The sequence below is a fragment of the Orycteropus afer genome, unplaced genomic scaffold, assembly GCF_000298275.1.
Source record: "Orycteropus afer afer isolate SDZICR_OR568_19922 unplaced genomic scaffold, OryAfe1.0 scaffold00183, whole genome shotgun sequence".
NCBI classification, from domain to species: domain Eukaryota; kingdom Metazoa; phylum Chordata; class Mammalia; order Tubulidentata; family Orycteropodidae; genus Orycteropus; species Orycteropus afer.
Genome location: NW_006921770.1, coordinates 6,235,656 through 6,253,918, shown reverse-complemented (window position 1 = coordinate 6,253,918; position 18,263 = coordinate 6,235,656). Strand labels below are relative to the sequence as shown.

General features: G+C 39.4%; 1 protein-coding gene across 1 annotated transcript in view; it reads right to left on the bottom strand.

Moving 5' to 3' along the window:
* Positions 1-18,263, bottom strand: part of FGGY (FGGY carbohydrate kinase domain containing) — a 694,306-nt gene that overhangs the window by 174,265 nt on the left and 501,778 nt on the right. The window contains 1 exon segment of the mRNA XM_007947412.2: positions 14,597-14,704. Coding sequence (XP_007945603.1) covers positions 14,597-14,704 — 108 coding nt within the window.

Genomic DNA, 18,263 nt, shown 5'->3' with positions numbered 1-18,263 from the left:
AAATTTTGGTCAATGACATGAGACAAAGTATATGTGAACTGCTGTATGAAAAGTGAATTTACTCTGTAAATCTTCACCCAAATCCTAATTAAAAAAAAAAAAAAAAAGTGCAGGTATTCAATATACTGTCCCAGGCTCAGGGGATACAGTGGAATATAAGAACTACATAGAAGTAGAAAGCAAGGGGTCAATAACTGGGCAGTCATTGTATAGTTGGGGAAGACAGGCTTCAGCTGAGAGGCTAAGAGCATGAGAGTTTGAAGGCATAAAGGGCTGGAGGAAAGTTGTGCCAGAAAGGAAACCATGTTCAATAGAGACATACAGATGAAAATACATACATGGTGTAAGCAGTAAGGGAATTGGTCTAGCTCCTTACCCAGTATAGTATACCAGTAACCAATAGCCAAGTCTATTCTGACTCATAGCAACCCTGCGCATGCCAAAGAGAGCTGTGCTCCATACCATTTTCAATGGTTTGTTTTCTGGAAGTAGATTGCCAGGCCTTTCTTCTGAGGGCTTCTGGGTAGACTCAAACCTCTAACCTTTTAGTTATCAGGCGGGTATGTTAAACATTTTCACCACTCGTGGACTCAGCATGTCACAGATGTTCAATAAGTATTTGTTGAATAAATGTCGAATGAATAAACTAACAGGGGTCCATTATATGATCTCATAGCAATTTTCTGAGTGATGTCTAACAATAAACTGTAAGTTCCACACAAAGCAGGAACCATTTCTGTTTGGTCCTCTTTATTATTGTAGGCACAGGGTAACTATATATTAAATTACAGAATAAATGAAGTTGTGCAAATATGGATCAATAATGAGAATGGGGTTAGAGACAGTGTATCCTGAAAGTCAGGCCACTGTTTATGTAGATTGGTGGACATAGACAATTACTTTCATTTGGGGAGCAAAATGATGAAAAGTTTAGGAAAGTCACTCTGGTAGAGTAGCAGGACTGAGATGGCCCAGGCAGGGAATGCAGACCAGGATCACTGGCTGGCAGTGGGAATATAAGGTACAACAAGTATTCTCCATCCTCATTCTATTACATCATTCATCAAGATCTTTTACAATCATTAGTTTATATGTCTATCTCTTACCCTTAAATTATTTTAAAGCAAGAGCCCCATTATTCCCCACTTCCCAGTGCCTAGAATAATGTTTGGTGTCTTAGATGAATGAACAAGCCACATTTTAAATAAAATAAAACAGATATAGGAACTGACCAGTTATAGAATATAAAGAAATCAATGTCAAGGCTGGCTATAATCTTCAGGTCTTAGTAACTAAGAAAGAATTGTGGCTTAGTGCAAACAACATAGGCTTTGGAAATAGACTTGAATTTGGAAATACACTTTGAATTCAAGCATGGTCTATACTTACATGCTGTGCTACCTTGACAAAATTACTTAACCTCTCAGAGCCTCAGTTTCTACAACTGTAAATGATGACAGTAATATTTGCTTTGCAGGGAAACTTGTGACAAGTGCCTGGTATATAGTGGGTTTTCAGTTCACAATACCAATCATGAAAGATAAGGGGGTCAGCCAAAAGAGTAAAAAGAGTTGGACAACCATGATTCCAAGTGGTCAGCTGAAATTTTTGTTTTTCTCACAGCCTCTGCTGGCAAAGATTCACCCTGCTTAACAAAGAAGAGGCCAGTTTGTCAAATAAATGAGCATTCATTTCAGTCACCTGGAGTGCCTGTTCTTAGAGTTGGTCTCTGTCATGTTATATTCTCTAGAAGAACACAGTATCCAATTAGTGGTTATTTGTTTCCCAGTGAAATAACCAGTTTTACCACAATGACTGTCCTTGCAAAGTGGTTGCCTTAGAAATATACAGACAGAGCTATTCTCACCCTACAGATTATTTTCTTGTTTCCTACATCTTCTCAGATTTCAGCTCCAAGAGCAAGTAACTCTTAGAGTAGGTGGAAAAGCCTAAAAACTACATGAATAAGTAGGAAGCTTGAACTGACTGGAGTCAGGTCTTCTTCAGGATGCCTTTCTGGTCCAGATCAAGAAGGAAAGTCCATATAACAGTATATAACTAAGGTTGGGTTTTTCAAGCCCTTCCTTATAAAGGTGGTATCTGTATTTGGAAATGTGGGGAATAGAAACACAATGTAGTATAATACAGAGATCATAAACCAGGAGTATGAAATGACATCTGGTCCACAGATGTATTTTATTTGAACTGCATAATGTTTTTTACAAATGAGCCCACATTTTAAAATTTAGAGATTTCACTTAAAACTCAGATTCTGGCTTCTTTTGAAGAATTGAAAAATGTAAAACACTTGACCACCTATACCCCACCCCTCATGGCCACAGTCAGCTGGAGCTGAGTGATAACCAGGCCCTTCAGACAGGCATGCACCCACCAGTTAGTCAGAGGACCCATTATTCCCTATTATTCCCCAACAACAGACACCAGGCTTTATTGATTCATTATTATGATTGCACTGATGCTTTACTGGGAACTTACTGCCATTGAGTCAATCCCAACTCATAGTGACACTACAGGACAGAGTAGAACTGCCCAATAGTGTTTCTAAGGTTGTAAATCTTTATGAAAGCAGACTGCCTCATCTTTCTCCCACACACAGATAAGTCGAACCACTGACCTTTTTATTAGCAGCTGAATGCCTTAACCACTGCACTATCAGAGCTCCTGCTTTACTGGTAAATTATTATGTCCATCTCTCTGTCAAAGAAGGGAATGTGGAATTCATTCCAGAGCACTGTGAGCTTGAATTAAAAATTTATGGAAGTAAAGCATATTTATTTGCTTAGTTTGTTTATTCATTTAAGCTATCTGTCTGATTATTCTAGACATTTGAGTTTTCAGCGCTTGATATAGCAGAGTAAACACAAGACAAAGATCCTGAAACCTGAGTTTAGGTCTGGTCAAGGGTATGACCTTGGACAAGATTCTTCCCTCTTCTACACCTCTATAAAATGAGGGAGTAAGTCAAAACCGTCTCCAATTCTATCTCTGAAACATTTAATAAATTAATATCACAAATAGCCAAAATGTTTGTAAAATGACACAGAGAACTATATTATCTGAGATATCAAAAGCATTGGTTATAATAGGCAAGGTAAACACAAAACAAAAGTGACCTTAGAATTACTTTAAGAATTTTAGGTTCTGTGGTCATTTTGTAAGATAAAGGTACGTTACTGCTTTTTCCCTTTAAGTCAGTGCCATGTAGTAGTTTTGAGACTATCTTTACTTTGCCTTGAAGAGAGAGTAAAGTAGTCATTAGACAGAGAAAAGTCCATCACTTGTCACATCTTCCTTCTTTCCATTTCCATTTATGTATAACATGATTTCCTTCATCTAAACAATTTAAACTCTTTACTTAGGTAGTTTTATGCTCTCAAATCTAAAATACTTTGTTGGATTTTTCTCAGCCTTGAAATTCTAATGAAAGAAGAAAGCCCAACCTACATAATTTCTTTTGTGCTGTTGAAAAGCATTATAGGTTTCAACAGTAAACAGTCTTTAAGAGAAACAAATACTCCTCAAAGGGAGTATAAACAATTTTTTAAAAAATTTTAATATTAACTTTACATAGAGCAACTCTATTCACAAGTACTTAAATCCTGATTTAATGCATGGTTAATTAGTTTCATTCATCACCAGACCTTGGTAGCTTTGTGCATTTTTATAATTTGTTAATTCATTCATTTATTCATGAAACTAACATGTGATTATGGCTACCTTGTGCTAAGCATCATTCTAATAACTCAGGATACAAAAATAAATAGAAGAGTCAGAAATTGATAGTAATCCAGTGGGACTAGAGGGAAGTGCAGAAGGGAGAAAGTGTAAAATGAGGATGGAGAGGTAAGAAGTGAGGCAAAGTAGACCATGGTAAAGGCTTTCCATTTTGTTACAGGTACAATGGGAAAACACAGAACAGTTTCAACAAGGGAAGTAAAGTTATTCCATTTACTTAAAAAAAAAAAAAATAATAATAAGGGTTCATATAATGGTTAAAGAGCTCATATCATATCAACCCCCTTGTTGTTGTTGTTATGTGCCATCAAGTCAAACCTGACTCATAGCGACCCCTCCTTGGGTTTCCGAGGCAGTATCACTACAGAAGTAGGATTGCCCAACCTTCAACCCTCTTACAGATAGCAATTTTAAATGCTAATCAAAGTAGACCAACTAATTATTTGAAGACACTGGAAACTGATCAAAACCATGCAAAGATTGGAGAAGAATAGAGATGTGGGAGGAAAAAGTAGGGATATTTCCTGGTTTTATAGATTTTTGCCTGAGGGCAGGTCCCAATCAGTGGCATGTTGGGTGGTAAATACTCAGTAATATCCTGTTTTACTAGTTAAGAAATGAGAGATCAGAGTTTAGTACAATCAGAGTAGCTAGGAAACAAAAGGGGTAGGGAGAAATCTCAGAAATGAGACAGTCATAAAAAGGGATCCCCAAATTGTATGTATAAATGCTATCCTAATTTCTGGATGAGATGTGCATGGGGAACACTACACGTAGCCTAGCTAAGGCTAAAATAACAGAGATTTCGGTGTGTACCCACCACAAGAGACAAAACTTGCAGTTTTATTTCAGTCAGGTAAACTACTTTCTGAAACAAAAGAATTAATACTCTTGAGAGAAATATAGGATAATCCAGAATCTGTACTATATATCATCACAATGTCCAAGGTATGATCTAAATTACTAAACATATGAAATAGCAGGAAAACGTAATCTATACTTAAGAGAAAAGCCAATACCTAGACACTGAATCACAGGTTACACAGATGTTTGAATTAAAGACAAGAATTTTAAAGCAGGAAGCTTAATGCTCAAGGATGTAAAGAAAAATAGTCTCATAACTAATAAATGGAAAACCTCAGCAAAGAAATATAAACTATAAAAATGGAGATTATAGTACTTACAAACATAGTATCTGAGATAAATAATTTTTCAGTGGATGGACAAAACAGCTGATTGCAGGTAACAGAAAAAGAGTCAATGAACTTGAAAATAGAGCAATGGAGTGTATAAGAGAGAGAGTGAGAGATTTTAAAAAGAAACAGAGCCCTTCAGAGATCTGTGGGACAATAACCTACTATGTGTAAGGAGAGTTGCAGAAGGAGGAAAGAGAGCAAATGGGGCAGAAGTTATTTTTAAAGTAAGTGCTGAAAATTTCCTAAACTTGGTGAAAGGTAATCAATTTATAAATTAAAGAAGTTTAGTGCATCTAAGAAGGATAAATCCGAAGAAATCCACACCCCATCACACCACGATAAAAACTAAAGATTAAGAGAAAATCTTGAAAGCAGTCAGCGAAAAACACATTGCACATGGGGGGAAAATGAACAAATGATGGCTAATTTCTCATAATAATGGTGCCAGAATACCATTGGAAAAAAATGTCAATTAAGAATTCTATATTGAGCACAACACCTTTAAAAATAGGAAGTAAAATAAATATATTTTCAAGTAAATATAAACTAAGAGGATTTTTTGCTGGCTGATCTACACTGCAAGCAATGCTAAAGAAAGTTCTTCAGGCTAAAGGAACAAGATAATCAGATGGAAACTTAAATTTTCAGAAGAAATAGAAATCAATGGGGTAGTAAATATGAAGATAAATACAAAAAGATTATGTTTAATTTCTCCCAATTTCTTTAAAATGTGCATGATTTGCTGTACACAGACCAGGACAGAGACAGGTTAGGGCAATGGTGCTGGGGGTGGAGACAAGGAAAAGCAGATGGACTGATGATAAATCTTGGAAGTGGAACCAAAAGGACTCTCTGAGGTCTGATGTGGAGGAAAGGGAAAGAAGTCAAGAATTAATTCTAGTTTTTTTGTGCTTTAATGAATGTATACATGATGGTGCTCTTTACCTCGATTAGGACAAATGATAGGGGATTGTCTATGGGAGTATATCAGTTACTACAGACAAAAAACTGGAAGTAATTCTTGACTCTTCCTGTCTCTTTCTCCTCTACCTCCAATGCATCTTCTCCAATGATGGCAGAACTATCCTTCCAGTTGCTTAGGTACACAACCCTGACCCCTCTTTTTTCTGCATCACAGAAAACAAATAGGAAAATGGAATACCTAAATCCAAACATATTCATCTTTACATTAATTGTAAATAGTTAAAACACTGCAAATAAAGGAGGATAACCAATCCACAGGGAATCCTATTGGCTCCACCCTCTAAAATATTCAAAATCTACCCACTTTTTCCAGGTTCACTGCCACTGTCCCCATCTCTCAGCTGGCTTATCACTATAACCTCTTTCTAGTTTCCCTGCTTTCAACTCCCACATTCCCAATCCACGATCTATTCTCAACACAGTAGTCAGCAGCCAGAACAAACCTTAAAAACTTAAGTTATATCATATTATCCTTCAGCTCAATGTCCTCCCATGGTTTCCCATTTCACTCAGAATAAAAGCCAAAATTCTTACATTTGGCCTGCAAATCCTACGTGATAGAGTCTCACTACCTCTCTAAACCTATAGTCTACTGGTTTCATCTTGGTTCAGTCTGTCCCAACCACAGTGGCCTCCTTGCTGTTTTTGTAATTTCGCAGGCAAGAAACCCCCTCAGGACCTTTCCACTGGTCATTCCCTTGGTCTGATCTCTCCTTCCTCCAGATTTCCAAATGACGAACTTCCTTCCCTTCCTTGAGTTCTTTGGTCAAATGTCACATCAATGATCACCTACTTGAAACTGTAACCTGCCCATCTAACCTCTCAAGCCATCTCCTTTATTACTCTTAATAACTTATACTAAAAGAGTTTTTTTATATACCATAAAATTGATTTATTTCTCATTTTGTTGTTCTATTTCTTGTTTATTGTCTGTCTCCTTCTGTTAGTATGTAAGCCTCAAAATGGCACAGATGTTTTTTGAGAGGAGGAAGCTGTTCTGTTTACTGCTATTCTCTCACTCAGAATGATGCTTGGAACAGAGTTTGCAATCAATAGATACTAGTTGTATAAACAAATGTCATTTTAAAGAGTCTAGACTTTATTCTATAGACAATTGGAGAACTACCAAGAATGATATGGTCATACATATGTTTTAGAAAGATGGCTTTAGTTGTAGATCAAGAGAGGCAAAGATTAGAGGCAAGAAACCAATTAGGAAGCTGTGCAGGAATTCAGGTGGGTATACAAAAAGCACAGTGAAAGCAAGGCAGGAGGAGGGAACAAGAAGGCATTTGTTTATGCAGAGTTGGTCTCTATAGCCATGAAGTCATTCCAATTAGCTAATGTGAAATGCCAGGGACACACCTAAACCAATATGTAGATCTTGATACTGATACACATGTAGTTTCCCCTCATGGCCTTACCAACTGTATTTGCTTTAATATACTTGGAAAGAAACACACATAACCAACAATCACTTCTTCTCAAAGGTGTCTGTAAAAGAAAACTCAGACAGGCAGCTCCACAAAAGGCGGGTCCAGTTCTGGAAAGACCCTGCACCTCCAGTGGCTGACTTGGGTTTGAATCATGGCTCTGCCACATAAAACTGAAATACCTTAATCAAATTGCCTCACCTTTCTGAGCCTACTTCTTCACTAGTAAAACTAATATAACAACACTGACCTCACAGACATGCTGTGAAATTCAGATAAAATAATGAATCTTAATGGGCCTATAGGAGCTCTGGTGGTATGGTGCCTAAGGCATTTGACTGCTAACCAGAAGGCTGGCAGTTCAAACTCACCAGCCACTCCTTGGAAGGAAGATTGGGTAATCTACTTCTGTAGTCATACCGCCTCGGAAACCCAAGGCGGGTTGCTATGAGTTGGATCTGACTCCACAGCAGTGGGTTTTTTTTTTTTTTTTTTGGAATGGACTGGTGGTAGTTATGTTTGTGTCAGCTTGGCTGGGCCTGGTTGAGTGGCTGGGCAGATGGTGGTAGTTATTCCCCATGATGAGATTGGCAATCACCTTCATGGTGGGATCTACCACAACCAGCTGAGTAGCTGCTTTGGGTATGTGGTCTGCTTCCCATATATAAGAAACAGCTTTGGGAATGGTCTCTAGCTTATGGCATGCTTGGACCCTGCATATAGTTGTGTCATTGTTCAGCAGCCTGCCATGCTCTGCCTACCTTGGAACTTACAGTGGATTTGAATCAATGGCCTGTCATGTGGTTTGGCAACATTGGGACTGTGCCATTTTATTTGTTGGCCTTGGGTTTGTTAGCCTCAGCAGTCAGTAGCTGCCTGAGTGAAGAGATGCCTCTAGCTTCAGTGGGCCAGAAGCAAGAGGCAGAGCTGAAGCCTGAGGTCGAGGGGCTTTCACCTAGCCCCTAGAATCTGGCACTTTGTACTTGGACTTCTAACCTCCCTAACTGTAAGAGAATAAACTCCTGTTTGTTAAAGTCATCCCATTTGTGGTGTATTCTTGTCAGAGCGGCATAGGTAACCAAAACAGGACCTATACTGGCACATAACAGGTATTTAATAAATGGCTGTCTCTACTTTCCTAGTGGAATCTCTGGGTGGTGCATATAGTTAACATGCTCTACTACCTGAAAGGTTGCAGGTTCACATCTACCCAGAGTGCCTTGGAACAATGGCCTGATGACCTTCTTCATAAAAATCAGCCATTGAAAACCCCATGAACCACAGTTGTTCTCAGGCACACGCGGGGTCACCATGAGTCAGAGTCCACTCAGTGGCAACTGGTTTTGGAACCTTCCTAGTAGGTTGGAAGGGGTAATATAATCTACTTTCATGTGCTATAATAAATTATAAACTAGCAGTTTATGTGTCCAGCTTTCTCATTAGATGACAAGCTGCTGGAGGATGGGGATCATATAACCACATCCTTGTTACCACAGTAGGTAATTCTGGGCATAGGAAATCTCTGTAACAGGGCATAATGAGGGAATCAACTATCTCTGTCACTTGTGCAGTCTGTATACACTATAAGCTTTCCATACTATAGGAGACTGACTTGGTGAGGTTAGCCCCAGGCTGAGTGTCCTTGAAGATGAGGGAAGAGGCAGATAGGCACTTACCATGAACAAATACTAAAATTCCATGAGCACAGAGTAGCTTGCTATGTTGGGACCCCGTGGCTTATGTTAAAATCTTATATTCAAACAATATTAACCTGGGTTCTCTAAAGGAACAAAACCAGTGAAGATACATAAATATATATATATATATATATAGAAATTTATTTCAAGGAAATGGCTCATGTAATTATGAGGAAAGGGGTCACACTATTGTGGAGGCTGTTGTTATGTTGTTATTTGCCATCAAGTCGGCCCCAACTCATAGCAACCCCTCCTTGGGTTTCCGAGGCAGTATCACTACGGAAGTAGGAATGCCCAACCTTCCTTCCGAGGAGTGGCTGGTGGGTTTGAACCACCAGCCTTCTGGTTAGCAGTCCAGTGCCTTAGGCACTATGCTACCAGAGCTCCTACTGTAGAGGCTAAGAAGTCCCAAATCTGTGGTCAGGAGACAAGCTGAAGACCTCTCCTGGCTCATGTTGTTGCAGGGGCTGGCATACTCAAAATCTGCAAGTCAGGTAGCAGGCCAGACTTCTCAGGCTTATGTCCCAAGAACTGGAGGTCAGGCAATGAGAAGAGTACAGGAATGAGAGAGATACTGGACTTCCCAGAGAACCAAAGCCATGCATCCTCTGGGGAACCCTCTAGGGGTTCCTAGCATGCCAGGAACAGCTTAGGAACTTGTTTCAGCCTCTCTTACCTGGCTCTATTCCTAATAACAAAGATCTCAAAAGAGAGAGTGGTGGAGGTCTTGAAAGGCATTGGTAGTTCAGTGATAGAATTCTTGCCTTTCATGGGGAAGAACTAGGTTCAGTTTCCAGCCAGTGTATCTCAGGCACAACCACCACTAGTCTGTTTGTAGAGGCTTGCATGTTGCTGTGATGCTAAATAGGTCTCAGCAGAGCTTCTGGCTGATGATGGACTAGGAGGAAAGCCCTGGTAATCTACTTCTGAATATTAGCCAATGAACCCCTCTGGATCACAAAGGTGGGTTGGATATACAATCAATAGTGGGGATGGCCCATTCTGTTTGCTTGGGGTCTGCATGAGTCAGGGACCAGCTTGACAGAAGCTGACAACATAGCTCTTGAAGGCAGGGATGGCCATGGTCCAATTGGAAACAAGCTCTAGCATGTAGATGCAGTGTCTGCACTGACTTGAGTTTCTATGGAAAAGCCTAGGCAAAGAGCAATGTTTTTTTGCATATATATACACATATATATACATTTTTTTTTCTGGAAAAAGTATCAACAAGCACAAGGAAATCCTGGATGGGTACTTAGTGATGCAAGATAAATTAGTCATCTGTGGGAGGGGGGCACAAGCCTTTCTAAGAAAAGAAAAAACAACAAAAAAACAAAAAACAGTGGTACAATCTTGAAATGATGAAAAATAAGTCCAAATCTCAGTCAAATGAAATTGCAAGGGCTCCAGACCCAGAAAAAAGCCAGTTTCATTTTTTTTTTTCCCTCACCCTAAAATTACCCAGATAGAGATTTTTTTAAAGTACCAATGTATTCACATATTTGGAATGGAGGATTTGTTTTGCAATGGGAGATAGGCATTTACTTGTCAAAATGAGACAATATCTTTTATTTTTCCAGTGTATAGCTTCTGTATTTTTTCTTCTCCCTCCTTTACTACTTTTTCCCTCTCCTTTCCCATTTCCTCTCTCTTCTCTTCTGCTATAGATGGTATATCTATGGCTGTGTGTTTAGTGGATACTAGGGACAATGTAGGAGCCTTGCTGGCACAATAGATAAGAGCTCGGCTGCCAACCCAGAGGTTGGCAGTTTGAACTCAGCCAGCAGCTCTGTGGGAAAAAGACATGGAGATCTGCTGTCATTAAGATACCTAGAACCCATTGCCACTGAGTCGATTCTGACTTAAAGTGATCTTATAGGACAGAGTAGAACTGCTACATAGGTCTTCCAAGGCTATAATCTTTATGGAAGCAATTTGCCACATCTTTCTCCCTTGGAGTGGTTGGTGGGTTGGAACTGCAGACATTTTGGTTAGCATCCAACTGCTTTAAACACTGTGCCACCAAGGTTCTTTCCCATTAAGATTTCAGCCTAGAGCACCCTATGGGGCAGTTCTACTCTTTCACATGGCTTCACTATGAGTTGAATTGACTTGATGGCATCTAACAACAACTGGGGCAATGTATTACTGAGGCAGACCTTCTCAGGTGTGGCATATTAGAGACTTAGGTACACATGAAGCAAAGAACAACAACAACAACAACAACAACAAAAAATGCAGCTTCCTCTTACAATGCCCCTATATAATAACAATTTGTGGTAAAGCCAGAGATCCAAATTCACAAGAGAAAAATCCAGAATAAGGTAATGGTAAGGAAACTGCAGTGAGTTTGGATTTTTTTTGGAAGGAAAGGTCAGTAGGAAAGAATGTGCATAAAAAGGCTCTTGATGGTATGTCAGCAACTCAGGGACTCTCTCCAGGCTGTGCTTTCTACCCTACCCCTCTCTGAGTTTCAGTTCTCCATCTGTCAAATGCAGACAATATAGCTATTTCACAGGAGTTTTGAGAGGATTAAATGAAATAACACATGAAAAACTTAGAATTCAGACTAGAGAATAAGCTTTTAAATAAATGTCTGGCATTATGTTTATTATGAATATCATTCAAAGATGAACAAGGTTGTGTATGTGCTACAGAGTGAATCTTCAGCACATTGCCTAATTATTATTATAGCTGTCAGTATTGCTATTCGTATTACATCCCTTTATTTTACAGTTGATCTCTGTTTCTCTGCTTGGCCTCTTTGGACAGATGCTATATTGGGCAGTCCGTTTTCCTTTTGATTCAAGTTACCCCATGATTATAACTTTTGGGTTCCCTCAGACTATACTCTTTGTAACTTGAGGATTAATCATGCCCTTTCTCTGTGTCCAGTGCAACTGCCTATGTCCAATGAAACTATTTATATGTGAAATTCTCCAAAGTGGAGCTCTAAATGTGCTCTGATTGGTTGATGGTGCAAAGCCAACGAAATAGATAAAGGCCCATGACTCCTGTCAAAAACCATAGTGGACTATTATGAAGATTTTTAGTAATGGCAGAAAAGAGGTCACATTTCTAATTTAAATTCAGGATCACAGAACAGGCATAACCAATGCTTTTCCACAAAGATACATCATACTGTTTGGGTAAAAATGGCTTGTATCCATAGCAACAGAGCAAACTCTGAGCCAAATGCTGGGGAAAGTATTTCCACGCTGATACAGATGTCCAAGTTGCCTACTATGTTTCTGAAAACTTGTTGATGGATAGGTTCATGAGCGATGCATCCTGAACAAAGAGGTGGCTTACAGAATCTTTATCCTTGTTAGAAATGCCTCTGGATGGTGTCATGAGTTTTGGATCAGCTGAAGGTGATTATACGATGAGGGGGATTGAGAAGGGCTCTAATCCAGTAATGCATTTTCAATGTGTTACACACAAAGAAAGGATATTTAACTAAAAATCTGTGTAAATATGCAGACTAGTTTAAACAGGCGAGTGGAAGGTTCCAGTCCTTCTATACCTCAGGGCTATGTCGGTTCTTCCTTGTCAACTTTCTAGCACTGGTTATTAAGACCACTCAAATTTTATTTACTTCATACCTACTGAGCTTCCCTATTAGACTATGTGTTGCTTAAAATCAGAGACTGACTGGGTCTCATTGACTTAACTCATCTCTGTAGCCTGGCACAAGAAAGGGCATAGCATGTGCTCTTTGAATCCCTCCATCCTACCATGCTTCCATCTACTTTGAATGAGAATTTCAGACAACTAAGTACAAAATAAGTCCCTGAATGATGTAAATGGCTAACACTCTGAGCTGCTTACCAAAAGGTTGGAGTTTCAAGTCCACCCACAGGCACCTTGGAAGAAAGGCCTGGAGATCTACTTTCAAAAAATCACCCATTGAAAACCTTATGGAACATAGTTCCAGTCAGACACATGTAGGGGCTCCACAAGTTGGAATCTACTTTATGGTGACTGCTGTTGCATAAAATAGCAATACAATAAGAAATGGAAACTAATAGCTGTATCTACATCCATCTTTGGATCAGATCACTTTTTGTTTGCTGTACATTTAGAGGAGTTGGTGAGGGAATCCAACATAAATGAATAATCCCAATATAATGTATTAAAAGTTGTAAAGTTGGGTAATTGAGCCTAGGTCTCATTTTCTCTTGCCTTCCACATTCAATCCCTCAGAAGCCCTGCTAATTTCTTGACCTTAATTCTCAGTCCTCATTAAAACCTTCATCACTTTCTGTCAGGATAATGGACTAATCTACTAAAGTTGCTCTCCCTGCCTCTAGCCATGCACCCTCAAGCCTTCTTACTCACTACTGCTTGCAAGAGTTTTCTACAACTGAGCTCTGACCAAATCAGTCCACTATTCCAATTCACTGGTCTACTAGATCAAGTTCAATTACTCAGCATGTTTACAAGAATTTGTTATGATGTACCCCCTGCCTAGATCTCTAACTTTTATTGCAAGCCATCCTCTAAGAATAGCGTAGGCTAAAGTTGAAATGTGCTTTGATATTTTTCACTCTCATGTCTTTGCCTAGAAGACAATCTTTACCATTTTACATGGTCTGTGTCATGGTGTTATTGTTTAAGACTCAGCACAAATAACTTCTCCCTGTAAAGTGTTTCACAACCTCATTCATTTAAACACATTTTTACCAAGCACCTTCTATGAGCCAGGCACTAAGCTAGGTGCATTGGATATAAAGAGAAGTATAATATAGCCCTTGCTTTTAAGGAGCTCACAGTTTTCTGTGTAAAAAATATATTTGTAAAACAATATGAATAATAGATTGTGATAAGAGTTATCAAAATAGTAAAGAATTCCATAGGTGATGAAGCACATACAAAGACACAGTGAAGTAAAATAACATGACTCATGATGAAGCTATTAGGAGGACAAACTAACTTTCATGGCAGGTATAAGTATGGGACTGGAGGGGACAGCCCAGAAAGGGTATAATGTACAAAGAAAACTAGTCTTATTTATGTCCCAAGGACTATGAGGAACCCTTGAAAGATTGGCACTGGGTAGTTACATGGTCATTTTAATAAAGTAGAATATCACGCTAGTTGCTGTGTGAAAGGTGGATTCATGTGGGGACAAATCAGAGGTGAGAAGATGGATTAGTTATCACTGTTTGGATCAACATATATTTCTTTAGCAAACATGTTGCTAGCACCACATGTTAGGCCCTACACTAAGAGAAGGTTGCTGGGTGGTGCACATGGTTAAGCATTCAACTACTAACTGAAAGGATTTGGAACCCACCCAGAGGTGCCTAGGAAAACAGATCTGGAAATCTGCTTCCAAAATGTCGCAGCCTTGAAAACCCTATGGAGCAAGCAACAAACAACAACACTAAGAGAGAGCCAATTCTTCTGATCAGGAATTTGCATATTCACCCTATATACTGTGTACAGGGGTAATGAGACCAAATCAGCTTGTCAATGGGCTAATGCAAAAATGTTCAGGACTGTACTGTAAGAAGTGTCCACTTACCAATTTTCCAGTAACACTTTGACCACCTTCATTCAGCCACAACCCAGGGACCATGGCTGAAAAATAAGGGCCCCAGACTCCTGGTACAAAAATCGGGTCTTTACTGATCTGGAAAGAAAGGGATAAAGTATGTGAAAACAGTGACTCTCGTAGGTAGAGGGAACCTTATCCTCCTTTCACCTGTTATTTCTGTGACAATGGAATTCAATTTCTTATTGTATACTTTTTGTGTGTGGGGGGGTCGTCATGGCTCTACCTTTGGAAACCTTTGTGATAAATTCATATAGATATCAGGCTAGCAAAAGCAATTGCATTGTAAAGATAGTGACTAGATTTTTCCTTGCTGACCCTCTCCCTGTGGCAGACTAATTACCTGAATGGTCGCCATTGTCCACCGCTCCCTGTATTCACACCCTTTGCAATGGAGCTTTGTGGTTACATCCAGCCACCTTTCGAATCTGGGCCACAGTCTCAGGGTGGTGCAAACAGTTACTGTGCTCAGCTGCCAATCAAAAGTTTCAAGTGTACCTGATGATCTACTTCTGAAAAATCAGTCACTGAAAACTCTATGGAACATGGTTCTACTCTTCCACACAAGGGGTCTTCATGACTCGATGGCAAATGGTTGAATCTGGGCCAGCCTTGTGACATGTTTGGCCAACAGAATGAGATGACAGTGATGCTGTGCTTGTTTTCCATACCTAGGCCTCTAGAGGGGTGTGTGCTTTTACTTCTTCCCTTGCTCCTCTGCTTTTGCTCAGGGAACACGCCCAGGCTAGCCTGTTTCATGAAAAGACACGTGAAGCAGAGCTGAGTCAGCCCAGTTGTCTCAAGTGTTGCCCCAGATATATGAGAGCACCCAGGAAAGATCCAAAGCCCTCCTAGTTGACCAGCAGCTGACCAGCCCAGATCACCAGAATTACCCAGCCAACTGATAGACTTGTGAATAAAAATAAACATCTATTTTTATACATCACTAAGGTTTTGTGTATGTTTCCTACTCAGCATTTTTGTGGCTCTAGGTAACTGATAATTTACTTCCTTCTACAAACATTTACTAGCCACCTAAAAACATGCTTTTACCTTCTAATAGGTGCTAGAGACACAGAGATGAATCAGACACAGTTCTTGTCTTTAGTAAGCTCCTCATTTAGGGGAGAGGTGGACAAACAAGCAGATAACTGGAACACAGTGTGGATTATGGGATGGTAAAGACAGACAGATTGTTGTAGAAGGACATTGCAGCCAGAAGAAGGGGTAAGGAGTGGGATGGTCCAAGGATATTTTTTATAGGATGGGGCATAAGCTTAGTTTTAAAAGACTAGTAGGATTTAGCTAGAAGAGGTAGAGTAGGTATTCCAAGCTGAGGGAATAGCTTGAGCAAAGCCATGGAGGTGACAGAGATAGAGAGAGGCACTATCAGTATTCAAGGTACTACAATTTTTGTGTGTGTGTGTTTGTGGCAGGAATATGGGTGTTCTTTGCAGGTATAGGGAAAATGTATCAATAAATGAGATAGGACAACAGGAATGACTCATACAAGTGGATATTGCAATTAAAATTATGATGGTGGTTAGGGAGCTAGAGGATGGGGAGAAGGGAATAAGACACAAATGGTTTTACTCCCCCATGTCTTGAGGCTAGAGATAGAATTAATTAATTTATTCAACAAGTATTTATTCAGCCCTTACTATATGCCTGCCACTGTGCTAGGCCCTACAGTTATAGAAATGAACTTAATAGAGATAATTCTTGCTTCAGGGAGTTTATGGTCTAACATTTTAGCACAGGGACAGACCTCTGATTGTCTTGACACCAACTATTCTGGTTCTCTGTTTATTAAACTAGTGATTCCTCAAATTAGTTTTTCTTATCTCTAATGGGACAGAGGTGAGAGATGGCAAGGAAATCACAGAGCACTGTTAACTTTAAGTTTTGACAAACAACAGGAAATGATAAATTCTACTACCACCATACTCTCATTGAAAAGGGACATTTAGCATCTACAACAGGAAGAAAAATTTCCCTGTGGTAAAATGTTTAAATACTCAAGCACTAGCCAAAAGACTAGTGGTTTGAACTCAAGGAGAGGTGCCTCAGAAGATAAGCCTGATATGTCTGCTTCTGAAAGGCCATAGTCTCCAAAATCCAATGGAGTTTTCCATTGTAAAGGAGAGACAGACTAGGGTACTCATGTTGGCCAAGAGTCTCTTAGTTTTAGCACTGGAAGTTATACATTCCGGAAAACCCCTAAGTTCCAGGAAAATGGGGACAGTTGGTTTCCCTAAGGTCAGCATTAACCAAATCATCACTCAAATGTGTAATTATCCATGGTTAAAAGTGTGTGGAGAAAACCAGAAAAACCAAACTCACTGTCATCGAGTCAAATCTGACTCATAGTGGCCCCTCCTTGGGTTTTTGAGGCAGTAGCACCATGGAAGTAGATTGCCAAACCTTCCTTCTGAGGAGTTGTTGGAGGGTTTGAACTGCCAGCCTTCTGGTTAGCAGTCAAATGCCTTAGGCACTATGCCACCAGAACTCCTAAAAGTGTGTGAAAGAAAGTCAAAAAGTACTATGAGACCACAGAAATGAGGTCTCTTATAAGGATTGAGGAAGGCTTCTTTGAGGAAGTGATATTTGAATTGATATGTAAAACATACATAGAAATTATTCAGGTGAAATGTGTGTGTGTGTGTGTGTGTGTATGTGCCTGCGTGCATGTGTGTATGTGAGAGGAAGAGAGTATTCTAAGTGGAAGGAAAACACACTAAATGGTCTTCATTTTTGTCACTTTGTCTTCACTCAGTGAAAATTCTATCGTATACCAATACAAGAAAATACTCCCCTAAACTGAATCCTAGAAGTTTCTGAGGTGAATAAGACAGTCCATGCTAATAACTATTTAGGACCTGGGGTATGAACAGATAAATGAAACCAACCAAAATCAAATTATCTCTTTAAATGCCCTGTACCACCTCCCTTCCAGAACCCGTAGCCCCATTTGATAAATTAGTCTCAGAGAGATCATATAAATTGTACAAGGTCACACAGTTACTAAGTCTCCAAGGTGATAGATTTTCACCTCAAACCACATGCTATTTTTTTCCCACTTGTATACATAAACTGTTTATGAAGGCGGCACATTGTTGTTGTTATGTGCATATCTCCTCTCTTACTCCCCTCCCCAGTCCCACAATTTAAGGATGTTTCTGTGTCCATGGCAGCAGAATTTCATTAGAAGATTGTGTCTCTGCTGCTCAGAAATGAGAGAGAAGGCTTTGTCTGATTCCATGCAGGGAGAAAGTCTTGAGTTGACTCCTGTTTGTGCTCACTCATGTGAAATGATATGTCCTAATCAGACATCTGAGTAGAGTAAGGAAACAAAGATATAGAGCATTTCCAATCACTTCCAAGCCCTATGTTCTTGGAGAGAATGAGTAATAGTGTGTTTTGAGAGATAAAAATAAAATATACATTATGTATTTATGTGTTTTTTTTAGTTTTTTGCAATCAATCTAAATATTTTAATTTATTATTTGTGTGTGTGTGTGTGTGTGTGTGTGTGTGTGAAAGCTCTTTGCATGTTGATGGTTATCTTGGCCAAGAGGCTGTTCTGTTGCCCATAAGGAGGGAGCTCATTTTATTCCATGGATGACACGTGTCCCTA